The 23,055-nt window shown below is 46.8% G+C and overlaps 1 protein-coding gene across 2 annotated transcripts in view; it reads left to right on the top strand.

Annotated features, from left to right (window-relative positions):
• EDC4 (enhancer of mRNA decapping 4) overlaps positions 1 to 23,055 on the top strand; it is a 1,121,437-nt gene that overhangs the window by 399,202 nt on the left and 699,180 nt on the right. For both annotated transcript variants that reach the window (XM_063945256.1, XM_063945257.1), the window contains 2 exons: positions 179 to 262; positions 18,445 to 18,540. In XM_063945256.1, the coding sequence (XP_063801326.1) occupies positions 179 to 262; positions 18,445 to 18,540 (180 nt within the window). The remainder of the gene's footprint in view (positions 1 to 178; positions 263 to 18,444; positions 18,541 to 23,055) is intronic.

Here is a 23,055-nt window from a genome sequence, read left to right as displayed (position 1 = left end):
ATTTATATACTTACACACATCATTGTTGGCTGCTACTGGAAAACATGTACATCCAGTTTTTTGCAGATGCATGGATTTTCTTTTTTGTTGTTGTTTCTTTTAGTGTTATAAATACATTATTTGAATCCTCAATTTGAAGCTTTTTCATGTATTATTAATATTTTGCACTTTTGTTCAGGTGTCTCCATGAGTGGAAACCTCACAATGGAAGACCTGTGTCTTGTTTACTGTTTTGTGACAACCACAAGAAACAGGATCCAGAGTAAGCGTTTTAATTTTAATGTTATTTATCGAATTAATTTGGAGAAGCAGTGCAGAATAAATAAAGTGAACGCCGAGATTACCAATGTGTTGGTCACAGAACACCAGGCAGTCAAGCAGTCTTAATAAATGGCACTGGACAAATTGAAAATATGCCAGTTTCTGCAACGGCGTACACTGGTATTCCACAGGGAATAACATCAGGGTGTAGAGTTGAATCTTGATCTGAGGAACCAACAGGTTAAACTTTGACTGTTCCCAGGATGCACTACACTGTCTCCTCTATAGCCTCGCCTCCAGGCACTGGAGCTCAGTTTGTAAGTTGGTGCCTGCAGTGCAGGTCACTAACAGGTGAAAATATACACGGGGACGCTCGTGAAAGACTATCCTAAGTATCCGGTTTTGAGCACTCCCGGTGAGGAGATTAATTGACTGGCGGAGTAATTGTTCCATTCATAAATACAGAGGGCTTATCCCCAGTGAAAGTGCTGAAACTTGTTTTATACTAATATCTCAGCGGGAGGATTTAAGTTAATAATATATATTTCTCTAGATATGTCTGGGATTGTGTTTTATTAAATATATAACCCCCAAGGGGTTGGCTTTTATATTTAAAGGCTGTTGATAGTTTATTGATGCCCACTGTAGGAGAAGAATATATAATTACCCATTTATGAGCTATTGATATAATTGTTGCTGTATAAAAAGGGCATCTGTTACATTTGAATTGTATCCACTGTGCACAGCTGTGTTGCAACTAAGTATTACAAAGACATAAAAGCTTTGGAATACTGTGATGTCTACAGGTTATAGCTAGATCTCTTATATATAGAGAACCTTAGGATTGGTTTTTAATTGTGAATGCATATAGTTTTGGTGATTTAATGTTTTAAATAAAAGTTTCCTTAAAACTGGACAGCGCTTTCAATAAATTTTCTCTGTTTAGCTCTATTAAAAATATTGGGAATCAACACCCCAAGTATTTGAGAGCAGCAGTTCGTTTTAAGAGGAATTAAATTAAACTAATGGTAAAAAGTTCTGTGGGAACTGGATAACTGACACACACAATTTAGCCTAGCGCTTTCTTATATTTTTGGTATTCACTAACAGGTGGGGCTGCGCTCGGCAGCCCTGAAAAGAGGTTTTTTTTAGAAGACTTCAAGGGCTGCAGCACTTTATATGTCCTTAGGACATTCTGTGCTGTGGCTCTATCACCTCCCTTAGTGGCGCTGTATACTCTCGCGGCCTGGTTGCCAGGTACTTGCAGCGGAAGCACACCGGTTCTTAGGCACACCACCGCTTCTGCTTTCCAGGATCGCGTGGCTGCACTTCGGAGAGGAGGTAAGAGGGTCCCCCAGGTGGGACCCGCCAGAAAATCGTGATCCGGCCACGGTCCCGGAAGACGGACTGCGCTGCTGGCGTGGACACTGTGCCGCACAGGCACCCCACTATATCCACCAGGGCAGGGAGCACAGGTCGGATTTGCTAAAATCCGTTTGTTATAGGCTCCACAGTGCCCGGTGGTGAAGTCCAGCAGAAGGGGATAAGGTGCTGACCTGTATCCCCTCCCCTTGCGCCATCTACTTCAGGTGTTCCGGCCCTGGAGTTGCAGTTCACTCTCCCTCACTCCTTGCTGTGATTTTGGTGCCATCTTCACATCAGAGCTGTGCTTTTACAGACACTTAAGTATTCTACATGTCATTTTAGACAGTGTTAGTTAAGATCAAGTGTACTGCTCTCTGAATATTTAGTACAAGTATTCTGTGTTATACATCCAGTGTTTACTGTACATTGTTATATCTGTATGCATAGATATCTATATGTAGCTTTACTAGTCCAGTTAAGTTTTATTGTTTATATGTAATAACTTCTGCGTTGTACCTGTGACTGAGTGTGCCTATAGCTGCTTTGTGGATTCTATTCTTGTGTAGCACACACATTGCTATCCCTATTTCTGCTGCGGGGTACACTGGGTTCCACAAGGATTAACATCGGGGTGTAGAGTAGGATATTGATCCGAAGCACCAACAGGCTCAAAGCTTTTGACTGTTCCGAAGATGCTCAGCGCCGCCTCCTCTATAACCCCGCCTCCATGCACAGGGAGCTCAGTTTGTAAGTTGGTGCCATGCAGTAAGCAGGCACTTAACAAATTGGGCTGCCTCAGGCAGCCTATTCAGAGCTTAATTTTAAAGACAGAAGATTCTTATACAGAATACTACCAGGGCTGCAGCAAGCAAAGTCTCATAGACTTGGCCTGCGTGCAGCTCCGTCAACCTAGCGGTGCTGTATACTCCCACGTCGTGGTTGCCGTGTCACTGCAGCGGAGGCACGTTTTTTTTTCTAAAAGGTCAGTCACACACTTGCCGTCCTCCCGGATCGTGGGGCCGCAGACAAGGGGGAGGTAAGGGGATTCTGTGCCCGCACTGTACCGCGATCCAGCGCGGCCGTGGACATTGATTACTGGGCAGCCACTCCACTAGCCACCAGGGACGTTCATGGGCACAGGTCAGGTTTTTTTTTCTTCATATTAACCCCATTTTCACCGTCTGCAGTACCTGGTGGGGATGCCAGCAGTGGGAGCAGGTCGGACCTGAGGCCCCTCCCCACAGCCCCAGGGCGCCATTTCGGCAATGTTCCCGCCCTGAAGCTGCATATCTCTCCCTCACTCCTAACCAGCGGCCATCATAGCTTGAGCTGAGCTGTTTCTAGTACTGCTGGGGCAAATCCTTCTCTGTAGAATCGCCCGACTGCCATTGCTGTGCTTCTTACAGGACACTTAAGTATTCTACTTGTCACTGGGACAGTGTTAGTTAGGAAAGAGTACATACATTCAGGGTTGTGTGGTACAAACACCCTGTTATATACATCCAGTGTTAACTGTGCTTTGTAATATCTATTGTTAACACACATAGCCATACTGAGTGTTACTTTATATTGCTAGTCCAGTGCAGTTTTATGGTACATTATTTCTGCATGGTACTCTTGGTACACTTGTGACTATATCTGTGTGTGTGCATATAGCTGCTGCGTGGTTGCCTTATTACAGGATATTTCACTCAGTGGGCTATTCCTATATTGCTATAACTGAGGGGGCCAAGTGTTTCAGGTTTTCTTTCTGTTTCATATAGGATTGTATCACAAGATATACTGACAGTGTATTTTTACTTGTGATTTATAGTCACCATATAGTCTATATCTCTTGAACTCCCAGTCTGTGCAATCATAGGCACACTTTACTGAGAGTTCTTGATAGGTATAGTGCTGCCACACTTTGTACCCGGTTGGCCAATATTGTGCACATAGTTATGTCTGCTACACGTGGCAACGACCCTGGGGCTTCTCCCACACTGCGTGGTAGCGAGGCAGCGGACGTAACAGAGGATAATTTGGCAGCTGAGAGAGTTCAGGTTCAGGGGGTTCCTTACCCCCCAGTGTGTCGGTAGCACCTGGGGCATCCCAAGACCCACCTTGGGCTACATTTTCCACATTGTTAAACACGCTTGTAACTAAATTGACGCCCCCTGTGGTACCACCTGTGCCACTGCAACAGTTTATGGTCCCTGCTGTTAACCCGCCATGGGCGGATTAGCTTTCCACTCAGTTACACCATTTGAACCGATCTATGACTAAATCTAAGTGTCACTCTCGCCCACCTAAGACTAAGTCGTCTTCTAAACGGGCCATTACCTCCTCCCAATCCACTGCTATACCAGACACGTCCTCTTAACGAGGACGGTGCATATACTGACCCCACAGACACTGATACAGATGTTTCTGATGCGGAAGGGAAGTCATTGGTGGATGTCCCGGATTTGATTGAATCAATCAGGCTCATTCTACTGGTGTGTGATAATCCTGAGCCTGAGACTGTCTCTAAGAAACCGGACAGGTTTAAAAGTAAGAAGGTGGTTAAACAAGTTTTACCTCATTCTGATCACCTGGTTGACATACGTCAGGAATCCTGGGAAAATCTAGGCACAAAATTCACACCAAGTAAGAGACTGTTGGCTCGCTATCCTCTCTCTGTGGAGGTCTGTAAAAATTGGGAAATCCCTCCGCCTGTAGAGTCCCATGTGGCGCGTATGGTTATTTCTCATATGTCCTAGAGGATGCTGAGGACACCATAAGAACCATGGGGTATAGACGGGATCCGCAGGAGACATGCGCACTTTAAGACTTTGAAAGAGGTGTGAACTGGCTCTTCCCTCTATGCCCCTCCTCCAGACTCCAGTTTTAGAATTGTGCCCAGGCATACTGGATGCACTTAGAGGAGCTCTACTGAGTTCCTCTGAAAAGATTTTGTTAGTTTTTTTATTTTCAGGGAGATTTGCTGGCAACAGTCTCCCTGCATTGTGGGACTTAGGGGAGAGAAGTCAGACCTACTTCTAATGAGTTTAAAGGCTCTGCTTCTTGGCTACAGGACACCATTAGCTCCTGAGGGTGTGGAACACTAGGTACGCCTAGGGGTTCATTCCCAGAGCCTGCCGTCACCCCCCTTGCAGAGCCAGAAGTCAGAAGACAGGTAAGTAGAAGAAGATAGAAGACTTCAGTGATGGCTTCTGAGGTACCGCACAGTGATCGCGCTGCGCGCCATGCTCCCACGCACAGCAACACTGAAGGGTGCAAGGGGGGGGGGGGGGGGGGCGCCCCGGGCAGCATACACTTCATAATTTAAGGCTGGCAAAGTGGATTATAAGTGCCTAGGCACTGGATTCTATCCCCCCGCCAGAATATGTATCTTAAAAAATAGCGGGGCTGAAGCGCGCCATTAAGGCGGCGGGGCTTTGCCATCACTGCTCTCATCAGCACCATTTTCTGTTCAAATAGCTTCAGAGATGCTGGTCCTTCCTCAACACTGCTGTACAAGTAACAGGGTGCAGGGGGGGGGGGGCACAGTTAATTTGGTGCAAATATAAGATATTATACAAGAGCTACAGGTCTGAGGTTTTATATTAACGTTTCAGAACCGGGATTGAGCGCTGGGTTGTGAGCTGGCAAACTCTGTCTGTTTTTCTCTGACAGGCTTTACTGTCTGTGGGTGTCGGTACACGTGTGTCGGCATGTCTGAGGCTGAGTGCTCTTCCCAGGAGGAGACTGTTAGGGAAACGGCTGTGGGAGTGACCCTGTCGGCACCGCCGACTCCTGATTGGGTAAATGTGTTGAATGCTAATGTGGCTCTTATTAATAAGAGATTAGATAAATCTGAATTGCAGAACCAGGCATGGAAGAAATCTGTGGAGGATGTGTTATCACAGGTCCAGACCCCCTCGGGTGCACATAAACGTTCGTTTGCTCAGTTGGCAGACACAGATACCGACACGGACACTGACTCCAGTGTCGACTATAGTGATACCAGATAAGACCCAAAATTGGCGAAGAACATTCAGTACATGATTGTGGCGATAAAAGATGTGTTACATATCACTGAGGACCCGGCTGTTCCTGATACTAGGGTCTGTATGTATAAGGGAATGAAACCTGAGGTAATGTTTGCTCCTGCTCATGAACTGAATACTCTTTTTGAAAAAATTTGATAAAATCCTGACAAAAAATTTCTGATTCCCAAAAGGATTCAGTTGGCGTATCCGTTCCCCTCTGGGGATAGAGAAAAGTGCGAGTCACCCCCCATTGTGGACAAGTCTCTATCACGATTGTCTAAAAGGTGGCTTTACCGTCTCCTGACACGGCTGCCCTAAAGGATCCTGCGGATCGTAGACAGGAAAATACGTTAAAATCCATTTACGTCACCACAGGTACACTTCTCAGACCAACCATTGCATCTGCGTGGGTGAGTAGTGCTATCGAAAAGTGGGCAGATAACTGGTCATCTGATATAGATATTCAGATAGGGATAGCATCTTTTTAACGCTGGGTTATATCAGGGACACTGCAGCCTACCTAAAGGAAGCGGCGAGAGATATTGGCATTTTGGGTTCAAAAGCCAGTGCCATGGCAGTCTCCGCTAGAAGGGCATTGTGGATTTATCAATAAAATGCTGATGCTGACTCTAAGAAAGCTATGGAGTCTCTTCCATATAAAGCTAGTGTCTTGTTTGGTGACTGTCTCGCTCATTTGTTATCTACGGCTACCGCGGGTAAGTCTTCATTGTTGCCTTATGTTCCTTCACAACAAAAGAAAGCTCACCACTTTCAGATGCAGTCCTTTCGGCCAAATAAATACAAAAAAGGCTTACTCCTTACTTGCCAATAGAAGAAGAGGAAAAGGTAAAAGATCTCCGGCCGTGGCAGTTTCCCAGGAGCAGAAGTCCTTCCCAGCTTCTGCCAAATCCACCGCATGACGCTGGGGCTCCGCTGCGGGAGTCAATTCAGTCAATTCTGGGCTCGTTCGTCCCTAAACCCATGGATTTTAGAAATAGTATCCCAGGGGTACAAACTAGAGTTTCAAGACGTACCCCTTCGACGTTTTTTCAAATCAGCCATTCCAGCTTCTCTTACGAACAGGGAGGTAGTATGCGATGCAATACAAAAGTTGTGTCTGGATCAAGTCATTGTCAGGGTTCCCCCGTCACAACAGGGAGAAGGCTTTTATTCAAGCCTGTTTGTGGTCCCGAAACCGGACAGCTCGGTCAGACGAATTCTGAACCTAAAGTCCCTCAATCTTTACCTAAAGAAAATTCAAATTCATGATGGAATCTCTCCGAGCAGTGATCTCCAGTCTGGAGGAAGGCGATTTCATGGTGTCGGTCGACATAGAGGATGCCTACTTACACGTCCCCATTTATCCTCTGCATCAGGCTTACCTGAGGTTTGCTATTCAGGATTGTCATTACCAATTTCAGACGTTGCCGTTTGGTCTGTCCACGGCTCCGACAATTTTCACCAAGGTAATGGCGGATATGATGGTTATCCTTCGCAAGCAATTAGTCACAATTATCCCTTACCTGGACGATCTCCTGATAAAGGCGAGATCCAAAGACAAACTGGAGCAGGACATTGCGTTCTCCCTGACAGTTCTGCAGCAACATGGTTGGCTCGTAAACTTGCCGAAGTCGAAGTTGAATCCGACAAAGCAGCTGTTGTTTTTGGGAATGATTCTGGACACGGAATTACAGAGAGCTTTTCTTCCAGAAGAGAAGGCTCTGGAAATTCAGAGTTTGGTCAAACAAATTCTGAAACCAGCGAGAGTATCAATTCATCAATGCACTCGATTGCTGGGGAAGATGGTGGGGGCCTACGAGGCCATTCAGTTTGGCAGATTCCATGCCAGAGTGTTTCAATGGGACCTATTGGACAAGTGGTCCGGATCCCATCTGCACATGCACCGGAAAATAATCCTGTCCTCCAAGACCAGTATCTCTCTACTGTGGTGGCTGCACAGCTCTCACCTCCTAGAGGGACGCAGGTTCGGGATCCAGGACTGGATCCTAGTAACCACGGATGCGAGTCTCCGAGGCTGGGGAGCAGTCACACAGCGGAAACCTTCCAGGGAAAATGGTCAAGCAAGGAAGTTTGTCTACACATAAACGTCCTGGAGTTAAGGGCCATTTACAACGGCCTCCTTCAAACGGAACGTCTTCTTTGCAACCTGCCCGTCCTAGCAGTAGCGCACATAAACCATGATTAAGGGCTTGCAGCCTGAAACGCGTTGGAGGAAGCGCTGATTCTCACGGACTCTACAACAAAACAAAGACTCCTTTGCTTCTTCACCAGCACGCTTCTGGTTTCTCTTCAAAAGCCGCCTTACAGACCGGGACAGCAATTAGTCATCAAGCGCTGAACAGCGCACGAGTCGGGCGGCCGGAGAAAGCAGGAAGATGGAGCGGGGGAACCAGCCGGAGGAGGACAGAAGTAGACGGACTTCACCACCTTGCTAAGGTTGGTAGTATAGGGAAAGTTAGGTGACCGGGACTATACCTAGATCTACCTTCACTTAAACGGCATACTTGGAACCTCAGAAGTACAACTGGAGACCGCAGCACAATTTATTAAAAAGGGCTGTAAACATTTATCTAACCCCTTTTTTTTCAGGTATTGCACTTATCATTTATACTTTTTAACGGTTACAACTCACACACATTGTTTACATACAATCTCAAGCGCTTTGTTTTACAACTTTTACTAGCGCACATAAACCGCCAGGGTGGAACAAAGAGCAGGGCGGCAATGGCAGAGACCACAAAAGTTCTCCGCTGGGCGGAAAGACATACAAGCGCTCTGTCGGCGATCTTCATTCCAGGAGTGGACAACTGGGAAGCAGACTTCCTCAGCAGACACGATCTCCATCCAGGAGAGTGGGGCCTCCATCAAGAGGTCTTCACAGAAGTGACAAGTCCTTGGGGAATTCCTCAAATAGACATGATGACATCTCGTCTCTAGAAGAAGCTCCAGAGATATTGTTCCAGGTCGAGGGACCCTCAAGCAATAGCAGTGGATGCACTGGTGACACCATGGGTGTTTTCAGTCGGAGTATGTATTCCCTCCACTTCCTCTCATTCCGAAAGTTCTAAAGATCATAAGAACAAAGATTCAAGCGATCCTCATTGTCCCAGACTGGCCAAGGAGGGCTTGGTGTCCAGATTTTCAGGAATTACTCATAGGTGATCCTTGGCCTCTTCCTCTACGTGAGGACCTGTTACAGCAGGGGCCGTGCGTGTATCAAGACTTACCGCTGCTACTTTTGATGGCATGGCGGTTGAACGCCAAATCCTAGCCCAAAAGGGTATTCCCAGTGAAGTCATTCCCACACTTTTTCAGGCCAGGAAAGGAGTAATGTCTAAACATTACCACTGTATTTGGAGAAAATATGTTTCTTGGTGTGAATCCAAGAAGGCTCCTACGGAAGAATTTCAACTAGAACGTTTTCTCCATTGTCTACAAGCAGGTGTGGATGCGGGCCTAAAGTTGGGCTCAATTAAGGTACAGATTTCAGCCATATCAATTTTCTTTCAAAAACAATTGGCCTCCCTTCAAGAAGTTCAGACTTTCGTGAAAAGGTGTGTTGCACATCCAACCTCCATTTGTGCCCCCAGTGGCACCATGGGATCTTAACGTGGTGTTGCAGTTCCTTCAATCACATTGGTTTGAACCTTTACAGAAGGTGGGATTGAAATTCCTCACTTGGAAAGTGGTAATTTTGTTGGCCTTTGCATACGCAAGGCGAGTGTCTGAGTTAGCGGCCTTGTCTCACAAGAGCCCTTATTTAATCTTCCAGGAAGATAGAGCAGAGTTGAGGACTCGTCAGCAATTTCTGCCGAAGGTGGTTTCATCTTTCCACATGAACCAACCTTTCTCTGGCTGGGTCCACAGGTTATACACAGGATAACATTGGGATATGCCTGAGCAACAGCAGAAATGGCACCAAACGGTCACGAGCTTTCTGGCCCCCCAGGATGCATAGGGGCTTCACCATATAATCCCACCCACTGACTCAGTCAAATCAGTTTTTTGTTTGGTGTGGCAGGAGCAAGACCATGGTCACTGGGCTGCTGTTAATAAAGCATCCTGAAGGTTTTTTTTATTTTTATAGTCTTACTATGTTTTTTTGAGTGACCTTTCTAAACAGTGTCTTAAACGCATATTAGAAAGAGTCACTCCAACAACTCACCACCGGGTCGCAACAGCGCTTACCTTCGCGGTATAGTGCTGTCTCGACAGGCGTCTGTGTCGGATGATTCTAGCAGGTCCAGCAGACGTAACCAGGCTGTGGCCGGAGCATGGGGAGAAGGTAAGTCTATGGATTTCCTCTTACTAGGGGTTCCGGACACAGCTACACTGTATTGGTGGAGACTACAAACAGTGTGTTGATGCGCCGACCACTCTTAGGTGCGACAGCGCTATGCTTTAGGGATCATAGGCGCCAGGACTAGGTTGGGACCGCGATCCTTAGAGTATGTCAACGGGGAATTACACGCTTTCCTGGCCGCCCCTCCTCCAAGTTCATGACCAGTTTCCTCGTGTCTCCCGTTCATGAAATGAATGACCTCACTTCTGATTCAGACGCTACCACGAGTTTACTCGGTCGCAGCTTAGACGCTGCGGTTGTGTACACAAGAAATTGCCGGACCGAGTCGCAGGCCTTAGCGTCTGCATACACGTGGCATTCACTGAGCGTCCATGTCCGTTAGTGAGCGTCCGTGTCTTTCATCAATTATCAGAATGGCAGTGTACACCAGTAGCGTCTGTATCCACTCAGCGTCTTGCAAGCGTATTTGATGGTTATGGAAGTGGGGTGAGTCTCCCTGTATCCCGCCCTATGGAGGAAGGGTTATACAGTACTAAAATTCTCTCTACTTGTTAGTATGAATTGTTTATTTTGGTACATATTGCATATGAGACCTGTTTATTACTGTTGTTTCTGCATGTTCTGTTTGAAAAAAAAACAGTTAAAAACAGAACTACAATTTTCCTACTTACTTGTAAGTTATTATGATGGTGATTGTATTCTCATATGACAATATTTAATGTTTTAACATGTGACTGACTGCTAGTATGTGTGCTGACTTTTTTTATGTTGTCAGTCCTGTTCTGAACCTCAATTCAGGTGCACGGTTGTGGTCAGATTGATCTTACTTCTATATATTTATATATAGGTGATTTTCAGTCACAAATTGCGTAGTCATAAACAGAATATTACCATGTCCGTGAGCATCAAAAGTGACTAGGAGAATTTAGCAGGCACTCCTACATCCCTAACATGTTTATCTTGTAAAGCAGGGTTAATTGGTATAGGCAGGTTGGTCACTTATGAGGGGTTATGTGCGAACTGTTTTGCTTTTCAGCAAAGTAAAAAAACAGGAATTGGTTCAACAACCAGCAGAGCCACCATGGAATAGGTTCGCACAGACTTGGTCTTCAATAGCGGACAGGTTAACTCCGGCAGCACCACCCCAGGGAATAGGTTACACTATTAACCCATACATGCAGCTCCCTTCCTACGGTTTGGTTCCAGTAGCCTCTACAAGTAACCAAGGTACAGGTAAGACTAAGACAGATACGTCTATGTTGCAGACTACACAAGATGATACAACAGATGATGATACAGTATATTCAAATACTCCATATGCTGATCAATCACAAAGTTTCAGCTCAGAGGATGTAGCTGAACTTATTGATGCAATGAAGGCTATTCTCTCTTTGGAGGAAACAGCCAAAACAGTGCTGAAATCTATAGCACCTGTGTTTAAACGAACAAAAACAGTTATAACTGAGTTCCCAGCGTCAGAGGAGCTGACGGAAATGATGGAAGACTCCTGGGCGACGCCCAGTAAAATATTTAAGATTCTGAAAAAATGAGATTCTTATTATCTATTTCCTGCTGCGGATTGTTCAAAAAGAGAGGTTCCTCCGAAAGTAGATGCATGTAATGCAACTCGTGCATAAATCTGCTTTACCATTGTCTTCTACCTCACTAAATGATGTCACAGACAGAAGGGTAGATAGCTTCGTGAAAAATATATTTTCTCTCTCAGAAGCAGTGGTAAGGCCTGCTATGGCTTCAGTGTGAGTGACAAAGGCAATGGTAGAATGGATGGAAGAACTAGAGAATGGCCTCTCCTTCCTTAATAGGGAGCAGGGGTATCATTTAGGCCGTTTAAGACAAGCTGCCCAATATTTGGAGGAAGCAGCAATTGGTATGGGTACAATTGCTTCTAAAGCATCAGCCTTGACAGTAGCCGCTCGTAGTGCAGTTTGGGTACGCACTTGGAAAGCAGATGCAGAATCCAAGAAATAATTGGAACCATTGCCTTTCAATGGTAATATGTTGTTGGGGAAACAATTGTCTGATATTCTGGAATCGGAAGCTGAATCCAAAAAGGTTAGATTTCCAGCTAGTTATAACCCTAAGACTAGAGGTTAAAAGTTTTGGCCATTTCGATGGCAAGGCAAATAGAAAGCTAAGGAGAAGTCTAAGTAACCCTTGTTCAATAGATCAGCTAGGGGTAGGAAGCAATGGGCTAGTAGAAAGCCAGCTTCCGAGCCTGAACAGAAACCACCAGCATGAAGAGACGGGCCTCCGCCTGGAGGTTTCCAGGGTTGGGGGCCGACTCCTTCAGTTTGCACACATATGGGAACAGTCGACAACAGATGCTTGGGTACAGAAGGTGGTATCTCGCGGATATGGGTTCCCATTCAGGAGGCATCCTCCTCAAAGATTTTTTTGCACCAGCCCGTCTCGTATAGAGTCGAAGGCCAATGCTCTGCAAGAAGCAGTCCAAAAATTGCTTCTGTCGGGTGTGATTGTCCCAGTACCTCCATCACAAAGGGGACAGGGTTTTTACTCCAATCTATTTTTGATTCAGAAGCCAAATGGGTCATTCCGACCAATTCTCAATCTCAAAATGTTAAACAAAATACATTTGGTTTCCAAGGTTCCACATGGAGACATTACGCTCCATAATATTGACTATGGAACTGGGAGATTACATGGTATCTCTTGATATACAGGATGCTTACCTACATGTGCCTATAGCAAGGTCTCATCAATGTTACCTCAGGTTTGCCATCCTCCAGGAACATTTTCAGCTCCAGGCCTTGCCCTTCGGGCTAGCAACAGCACCCAGAGTGTTTACCAAAATTATGGTGGTTATGGCAGCTTGTCTCCGCAAGCAGGGGATAAGAATATTTCCATACCTCGACGACCTGTTTATCCTAGCACATTCGCAGGATTTACTTTTGAGCCATCTTCAACATACAATAGTTTGTTTACAGAGACACGGGTGGCTCATAAACTGGGAAAAGTCATCTCTGAATCCGTCACAGCGGATGGTTTATTTGGGGGCCATATTGGATTCAGGTCTACAGAGAGTTTTCTAAACCAGAGAAAAAGATAGTCAAGGTGCAGGTCATGACTCAGGATGCGTTGCACACTCAGACAATGCCAGTCCATGCAGCAATGCGACTGTTGGGTCTGATGGTATCAACTTTCGACATGGTGGAATATGCACAATTCCACTCCAGACCACTACATCACCTTATTCTGACCAAATGGAACGGAAATCATCAGACGATAAAAAACAGATGATAAAGTTTCCAGTAAACATAAAAAGGTCTCTAGCGTGGTGGCTACAGACAGACCATTTAAACAAGGGGAGACCCTTTTGGATAAAAGAATGGCAAGTCCTGATAACAGATGCCAGTCTTCAAGGCTGGGGAGCGGTACTCGAAAGCCTTTGGTTCCAGGGAAAATGGTCCATAAGGGAAAGTCGCCTGCCAATAAATCTGTTAGAAATAAGGGCCATTTATATGGCTCTGGTTCAGGCAAAGGATAGTCTGCAAGGAAGACCAGTCCAGACTCGCTCAGACAATGCATCAGCAGTAGCGTACCTCAATCATCAAGGAGGAACTCACAGCAAAAGATTGATGAAGGAAGTAGCTCCCATACTAAGGTGTGCAGAGCTTCCAGCATTGTCAGCAGTGTTTGTTCCAGGTGTACTAAACTGGTAAGCGGATTTTCTCAGTCAACACACCATTCAGGAAACTGAATGGGCATTACACCCAGAAGTGTTTCAGACTATAGTGAACAGATGAGGTCTACCATAGATAGACCTCATGGCGTCTTATCTAAACAACAAATTTCCAAGGTACCGATCAAGAACAAAGAATCCCGGAGCGGTCCTTGTAGACGCACTGTCCGTAAAATGGAAATTTCATCTGGCGTATCTGTTTTCTCCAATATCTCTGTTACCCAGAGTAGTGAGAAAAATAAAGCAAGCAAAAGGAGCAATAATTCTAATAGCTCCAGCTTGGCCAAGAAGGCATTGGTACACAGATCTACTGAGGATGTCCATGGAAGCACCAATACTTCTCCCTCAACGTCCAGATCTGCTAATGCAGGGTCCTTTTTGTCAGAGCCATCTGGATCGTCTCTTTGACGGCGTGGCTGTTGAAACCTCTATCCTAGAAGCTAGAGGATTTTCAAACTATGCTTAGAGCAAGAAAGCCTTCCTGAGCACGTATTTATCATCGAATATGGCAAGCCTATATTCATTGGTGTAGTGAAAAAAGTTTGAATCCAAGATCTTTAAAGTATCCAGGATTTTGGATTTCATTCAAGCAGGATTGGATAAGGGTTTGAAAGTAGCTTCTTTGAGAGTTGAAGTTTCAGCATTAACTGTATGGTTTCAGCGAAAGATTGCTGATTTACAGGATGTGCGTACTTTTTTTCAGGGATTTGTACGCATTCAACCTCCATTTGTTCCTCCTGCAGCTCCCTGGGATTTGAATCTAGTTCTTAAATTCTTCAGTGATCTCCGTTTGAACCACTTAAGAGAGCAGATCTTAAATGGTTAACGGCTAAAGTACTCTTTCTACTGGCAATGGCCTCAGCTAGAAGAGGATCAGATTTAGGAGTGCTGTCGTGTAAGTCTCCTTTCCTAAGTTTTTTCCAGATAAAGCAGTTCTCAGTACTAGATCTGGTTATCTTCCTAAGGTGGTTTAAATGTTTCATCTTAACGAAGAGATTGTAGTCCCAGCTTTTCAAGTACCGGGACTGTCTGCGGGAGAAGCGTCACTGGACGTAGTCCGAGCATTAAGAATCTACATAGATCGTACTAGTGCCAGCAGAAAAACAGATTCTCTCTTCATCCTCTATGGATTTCATAGAAGAGGATGGCCGGCTAGTAAACAGACACTGGCAAGATGGCTCCGAATGGTAATATCAGAAGCTTATTCTTGTGCAGATCTCCCTACTCCGGCTATTGTCTCTGCTCACTCTACACGTAAGGTAGGTCCTTCATGGGCAGCACGACATGGTGCTTCAGCATAACAGATTTGTAAGGCAGCCACATGGTCTTCCATAAACACATTCATTAGACATTATGCCTTGGATACTTTTGCCTCTCATGACGCAGAATTCGGGCGAAAGGTTCTCCTGTGTAATCAGGAGCGTCCCCACCACTAAAACTGGCTTTGGGAATCCCAATGTTATCCTGTGGATTCATAGAAATAGACGTTATGATAAGAACTTACCGTTGATAATGTGTCTCTGCTCACTCTACACGTAAGGTAGGTCCTTCATGGGCAGCACAACATGGTGCTTCAGCATAACAGATTTATAAGGCAGCCACATGGTCTTCCATAAACACATTCATCAGACATTATGCCTTGTATACTTTACCCGTTACCTGTGGATAACCTGTGGACCCAGCCAGAGAAATAGACATTATGGTAAGAACCTACCGTTGATAACGTGATTTCTCTTATGTACACAGGTATCCACAGGGGTCCCACCCTGACGCACCTGATTTGAGGATCTTTACAATCACTAAATCTCTTCCCTCTTGCATGGAAGGGTGTGCATGTGTGTTTTTATCGCCTGAATAGGTTTCTACCTGATGCTCTTGCCTAATTGCTGTGGAAAGAACTGATTTGACTGATTCAGTGGGCGGGATTATATGGTGAAAGCCCCGATGCGTCCTGGGAGGCCAGAAAGCTTGTGACCGTTTGGTGCCATTTCCTCTGTCGCTCCGGCATATCCCAATGTTATCCTGTGGATACCTGTGGACATAAGAGAAATCACGTTATCAACGGTAAGTTCTTACCATAACGTCTATATTGTGGTGCCAGTGGCTACTGATGCCTTAATTGAATCAAAGTCTCTGGATGTGGTCAGAGCCTTGAAAATTTATGTCGCCAGAACGGCTCAGGTTAGGAAAACGGAGACTCTGTTTGTCCTGTATGCTTCCAACAAGAGTGTTCTGCTTCCAAGCAGACCATTGCACGCTGGATCTGTAATACGATGTAATACGATTCAGCATGCTCATTCCACGACTTGATTACCGTTACCGAAATCGGTGAATGCCCATTCTACTTGAAAGGTGGTCTCGTACTGGGTGGCTGCCGCCCAAGGGGTCTCGGCATTGCAACTTTGCCGAGCAATTTTGCTAAATACTTTTGCAAAGTTTAACAAGTTTGATTCCTTGGCCGATGATGACCTCAAGTTTGGTCAATCGGTGCTGCAGAGTCATCCGCACTCTCCCGCCCGTTCTAGTGCTTTGTTATAACCCCATGGTTCTAATGGTGACTCCAGCATCTTCTAGGACGTATGAGAAAATAGTATTTTATTACCTACCAGTAAATCATTTTCTCTTAGTCCGTAGAGGATGCTGGGCTCCCGTTCCAGTGCGTACTGTATCTGCAGTTATTAGTTGTGGTTACACACATGTTGTCTTAAGTTTATAGTCAGCCTGTTGCTGAAATTGTTCATGCCGTTGGCTTGTGTTCTGTTGAATGCCACATTGTGCGGCATGCATGAGGTGTGAGCTGGTATGAATCTCACCTTAGTTTAACAATAAATCCTTTCTACGAAATGTCCGTCTCCCTGGGCAGAGTTCCTATAACTGGAGTCTGGAGGAGGGACATAGAGGGAGGAGCCAGTTCACACCCGTTGAAAGTCTTAAAGTGCCCATGTCTCCTGTGGATCCCGTCTATACCCCATGGTTCTAATGGTGACCCCAGCATCCTCTACGGCAGGCAGTCCCAACCGCAGTCCTCGAGGCACACCAACAGTGCAGGTTTTAGTGATATCCAGGCTGCAGCACAGATGGTTAAATCAGAATAACTGAGGTACTAATTAAGTCATCTGTGCTGAAGCCTGGATATCACTAAAACCTGCACTGTTAGTGTGTCTTGAGGACCGAGGTTGGGAAACACTGCTCTACGGACTAAGAGAAAAGGATTTACTGGTAGTTATTAAAATCCTATTATTGCAATGTTAAATATTTAGCATCTTCTACAGATTTGATGGATCAATATAAGGAACGGAAGTGGAAGAGAAGCATGCACCCACCACTGTAGAAGATATCTAATTTCCATAAAGAGAAAAGCTGTAGGGGAGGGGTGTGTGAGTAGTAATGTGGGACTGCCGTCGGTCCCGTCCTCCTCCGGTTGCCGCTTCCCGCTGAATACACCGCCTCCCGGCTTGGGCCGCACCTATCCAAGCGCTGCCTCCTCCTCCTGATGCTATGTGTTGAGATGATGGCTGCTTCTCCTTTGCGTCTCCATTTAAAAAGATGCACCACAACGTATGACGTCATGATGTTATAACGCTGAACTCCGCCCAGCAAGCTGAGTAATACGGAGGGGCGGGGGAAACACTGGGATAGAAGGCAGCTGCGGCTTTGCATGCGTTAAACTCTATTCAGTGCATATAAACAATACTCTCCTTCTGCACTACTAATATAAAATTGATATATCTCAAAGATCGTTAAAGTCAGCCTCTTTCACTAAGTTCCCTGTTATCAAGAACTGAAAGAACAATAAATGTAGCAGCAGCGAACAGGCGCCTCTTACAGATGGAGTCAAGCTCATTAAGAGTGGCTGCATCGCAGGCGGGGGGCGAGCGGCTTGCCTGCGTCTCGGCCAGCCACCGAGCGTACACAGGCGCTCCCATTCAAAGTGAACGGGGAGCTTGCGCGTCGACGAAGCACGTTCATTCTATTCGTCCACGGCTGTGCGCCCGTGGCACCTAGTCGTGGCACCTAGTCGCAAACAGAGCCACTATTACCGTGGCACCATCTGTATGTAATTATAACACAAAATTGTTACACCATCAGCAAGAACCGCCAATTTGGCAAGATATTTCACCTTTAAAATCACATATTTATTAACATTTAATTATATATAGCAAAAAGGTGTCCATTGTTTTACAGAAATACTGTTTTGTGTAGATTAGAGGTCACAATAGGACCAGATAACCCCAGATAACCCTCTGTTCCTATTGTCTCCTCCAATGTACAGGAATAGAAGGAGAAAAAATGATTTCTGTAAAACAATGGACTCCCTTTTGCCATGTTTTTAGTGAACTGTTAATAAATGTGATATGAGTGGAACTTAATCGTTATTTTAGATGTTAAGTGATATGTCTCACCAAATTAGCAGTACAGTGAAACAATTTTGTTATAATTACGTAAGAGACGCCTATTCACTTCTGCTACATATAGTATATTCATGCATGTACAGATGAACAGTTATCAATCGTTCTCAACCCTAATAAATTTACTGCAGGTATATTGCATAATACTCAAAATATTGAGTTTCCACAGCTCTGCAATTGCTATTTATTTTACGTTTTATCTATTATATTGAAATGTTCAGTTATTGCTGGGCATTGGGAAGCATTATGTGTACGAGAACAAACTACCCAGGGTACCCAGTGTGATATTTAACAAACCGTTAATACAGCAACGCTGATAGCAAAATCATCATCATGTTTTTATTCTTGCAGGGTTCCCTTTTGGAGGTTCCTGATCACAGGGGCAGATCAGAACAGACGACTTAAAATGTGGTGTACAGTTTCCTGGACATGCCTGCAAACAATCTGGTGAGACACATGTAATTGTCATCCACCCCATCATGTGTGTTTTCTGACATGTCTTTTTAAATGACACTTCCCCCCCCCCCCCCCCCCCCCCCCCCCCTTTAAAATGAGGCCAGTGTAGTTAAGTACAACATGCTGGCTTTTGAAACTCTTGCTCACAGTATACAACTTGAACATTTTGCGGTTAATTCAGGTTGAATCTTCCAAATACAATTTTCCAAAATACAATTTTTTTATAGTCTGGGTCCAAAGGAGCAAGTACACTTTAAATTTCTTCAATGGGGTGTGCTGGCTCCTCCCCTCTATGCCCCCTCCCACAGGCAGTTTTAAAAAAAGTGCCCTCAGGAGGGAATGCATATCTCTGAGCTCCAGAGAGTTCTCTACAATTTCTCTTACGTCCTAGAGCAGGGGTGGGCAATTATTTCAGCTGAGGGGCCACTTGACATTTCGTGTGAGTATCCGAGGGCCACATACAAAATAGCAGCTCCCCCCACTTGCCAAAAATATAGGGACGTGCTTCATGTGGAAGGGGTGTGGGCAAAATATAATACAGATTCATATAATGCTGCACAATAGTCTCCATTATTCAAATTGTGCCACACATCGCCACTTACACACATTACACCAGATAGAGCCCCTTTTACACAGTATGGAAGGTAGAGCCCCTTTTACACATTACAGCAGGTAGAGCCCCCTTTTACACATTAACATTTTATATAGGATAATTAATGTGCAGCAAGCAAATTATCCAGTGTCTTATGGCCCCTGGGGAAAGGTGTGACACAGTGACAGAACACGGGGAGGGGGGGTGACAGTGACAGAACACGGGGTGTGTGACACGGTGACAGAACACGGTGGGGGTGACACAGAGACAGAACACGGGGAGGGGGGGGGTGACAGTGACAGAACACGGGGTGTGTGACACGGTGACAGAACACGGGGGGGGGGGGTGACACGGTGACAGAACACGGTGGGTGTGACACAGTGACAGAACACGGGGGGAGGTGACACGGTGACAGAACACGGGGGGTGTGACACACTGACAGAACACGGTGGGGGTGACACGGTGACAGAACACGGGGGGGGGGCGGGGGTGACACGGTGACAGAACACGGGGGGGGGGTGACACAGTGACAGAACACGGGGGGGTGACACAGTGACAGAACACGGGTGTGACACGGTGACAGAACGCGGTGGGGGTGACACGGTGACAGAACACGGGGGGGGGGTGACACGGTGACAGAACACGGGGGGTGTGACACGGTGACAGAACACGGGGGGAGGTGACACGGTGACAGAACACGGGGGGTGTGACACAGTGACAGAACACGGTGGGTGTGACACGGTGACAGAACACGGTGGGGGTGACACGGTGACAGAACACGGGGGGGGGGGGCGGGGGTGACACGGTGACAGAACACGGGGGGGGGGGTGACACAGTGACAGAACACGGGGGGGTGACACAGTGACAGAACACGGTGTGTGTGACACGGTGACAGAACGCGGTGGGGGTGACACGGTGACAGAACACGGGGGGGGTGTGACACGGTGACAAAACACGGGGGGTGTGACACGGTGACAGAACACGGTGGGGGTGACACGGTGACAGAACACGGTGGGGGTGATACGGTGACAGAACATGGGGGGGTGACACAGTGACAGAACACGGGGGGGTGACACAGTGACAGAACAAGGGGGTGTGACACGGTGACAGAACACGGGGGGGGGTGACAGTGACTGAACACGGGGGGGTTATACGTGACAGAACACGGGGGTGACATGGTGACAGAACACGGGAGGGGTTGGTACAGCGAAGGCTAAAGATCTCTCCCCGCAACCTAAAAACAGACTGACGCCACTGCCCGCACACACAAATATACGCACACTATCTCACACACGCACACACACACACACACACCCCTTTCTTTCTCTCACTCACTTTTCCCATTAACTTTACTGATCTGGCTGGCAGTGGCAGGAAGGATGGATCTGCAGCAGTCTGGCTCTTGTCCCGTGTAGCTCCGCCCCCTGAGGTCCCGTGTAGCCCCGCCCCCTCCATGGCACGTAGCTCCACCCCTTTTCGGCTGAACCCAGCCGTTGTCACTGTGGACGGGAGGAGGCTGCTACAACGCAGCAGCAGGGGAGAGAGGCGCCACCGGCAGCTTGGAGGTACTGCAGCTCAGAGCAATGACAAGCAGCTCAGCCGTTCGGGCCGCTTGTCATTGCTCGCTGGTGGGAGGCAGTGGGCCGGACAGGATCAGTTTGCGGGCCGCATCCGGCCCGCGGGCCGTATTTTGCCCACCCCTATCCTAGAGTATACTGTGGATCCATTTTGTACTATGGGGTATAGACGGGTCCACTTGGAGCCATGGGCACTTTAAGAGTTTGATAGTGTGGGCTGGCTCCTCCCTCTATACCCCTCCTACCAGACTCAGTCTAGAAAATGTGGAAGCTCCTGAAGAGTTTTCTGCATTTATTTCGTCTGTTTGTTGTTTTCAGGCAGGACTGGAGGGCACCAGCCTGCCTGCTTCGTGGGACTGGGGTGGGGGGGGGGGAAACGGCCTAACCTCTCTCAGGGTTAATGGTCCCGTTCCCCGCTGACAGGACACTAGCTCCTGAAGGAACTATTCGCAAACTACTCTGGCCAATATCCTGCAGTCTGATTTTGACGCTGAGGGGTCAGACATGGAGGGAGGGTGAGGTGGATTCAGAGGGTGGTGGTGGGGAAGGGGGGGGGGATGCTGCTCTGTCACAGGGAATAGAGACACTTATAGAAGCTATCAGAGACGTTCTGCAAATTCCTGATAAGGTGACAGATGAGTGTGAGGAATCTTATTTTCCCTTATGTCCTAGAGCAGAGGTTCTCAAACTCGGTCCTCAGGACCCCACACAGTGCATGTTTTGCAGGTCTCCTCACAAAATCGCAAGTGAAATAATTAGCTTCACCTTTGGACCATTTAAAATGTGTCAGTGAGTAATTAATACACCTGTGCACCTGCTGGGTTACCTGCAAAACATGCACTGTGTGGGCCCACGAGGACCGAGTTTGAGAACCTCTGTCCTAGAGGATGCTGGATACCACATTGGTACCATGGGATATAGACAGGTCCACAAGGAGCCACCGGCATTTTAAGAGTTTAATAGTGTGGACTGACTCAGTTTAGAAAATGTGCCTGGAGGAGCCGGTCACAGCTAGGGGAGCTCCATAGGAGTTTTTCTAGTTTTATTTTTTTCATTAGAGTTAAGGCACAGGGAGGCTGCTGGCAACAGCCTCCCTGCTTCGTGGGACTAAGGGGGGGGAGTAGTGTCCAACCCTGAGAGGTTAATGGCCACTATCTCCTCTGACAGGACACGGAGCTCCTAAGGGAGCCGTCCGAGGCGACCGCTCACTCCCGCAGCATGTCGACACCCCCAGACATAGCCAGAAGATTCCGGTGGCGAGTGAGTCACCGGCGACCCGACAAGCGGGGAGCCGGTCTGAATGGCGGTAACAGGGTAGGAGCGCAGTACAAACTATGCTCCGGAGAGCTCAGCGATATACAGTGCAGCGCTATGAGGGGCGCCCTGAGTTAGCGCAGTTACCCTACACTGGTCACTCAAGTCTATCGGACCTCGGTAACGCTGCTAGCAAAATCCTCAGGCCAGTGTAATCTTTTGAAAATGAGGGATAAGGCGCCATTTCCAGGGGGCAGAGCTTTTTCTCAGAGCAGACCCACCAGCGTTCAGCGCCATTTTCTCCCTGCAGATACAGCACCAGAGACGCTGACAGGGAGTGCTGTCCCTCCACTTGACTCCAGCTATCCTGTGCCGGTAGCAGGGGGTTGTAGAAGGGGGGAAGGCTGTGTAGTTTATTAAGGTACACAGTCAGAGCCAGCTTAGGTATACTACCTAATTGAGCGCTGTTTGTGGCTGGCTCCAAGCTCTGTGTTTCTCTGAAGGTGCTTGGGGAGGGGAAACTGTGTCTGACATTTTCCTGTGTGAGTGTGGTGTATGTTTTCTCACATAGCCATGTCCAAGGACTCTGTGTCTTATGCTGCAGAGGACGTTTCATCCCCAGAGTAATCCATTCCATGTACCCAGGAATGTAATGCATGGTCTCAGATTCCTATTACTGAGCCAGAATTGCTGACTTCTATTAAGGGAAAGATCTCTCAGATCTCTACTAGGGTAGCTCATACTGAGATTGAAACTCAGGTTTTAAAGAATTCTATGGCAGTTTGGTCAGGTTCTGTTCCTATTCCTTCTAAACCCCCTAACATATACCCAAAGAAACGTGCACTTGCCCAGATTATGCAATATGACACGGATATCGACTCTGACACGGCAGACGGTGACAAAGATGTGCTGAGGGTAGCGGCATCCCTGGCTAAGGGGGTGCAGCTCATGATTGATGCCATTAGAGATCTGTTAAACATTACTGACACACCAGACAATAAGAAAGCATTGCTAAACTTCCCTGCGTCTAAAGAATTAAATGCTTTATTTGAAAAATCCTGGGAAACATCGGAGAGAAAACTC

Source organism: Pseudophryne corroboree, chromosome 11 (assembly GCF_028390025.1).
Source record: "Pseudophryne corroboree isolate aPseCor3 chromosome 11, aPseCor3.hap2, whole genome shotgun sequence".
NCBI lineage: Eukaryota > Metazoa > Chordata > Amphibia > Anura > Myobatrachidae > Pseudophryne > Pseudophryne corroboree.
Note: the sequence above shows the minus strand (reverse complement) of the source record. Positions and strands in the feature narration are given on the sequence as shown.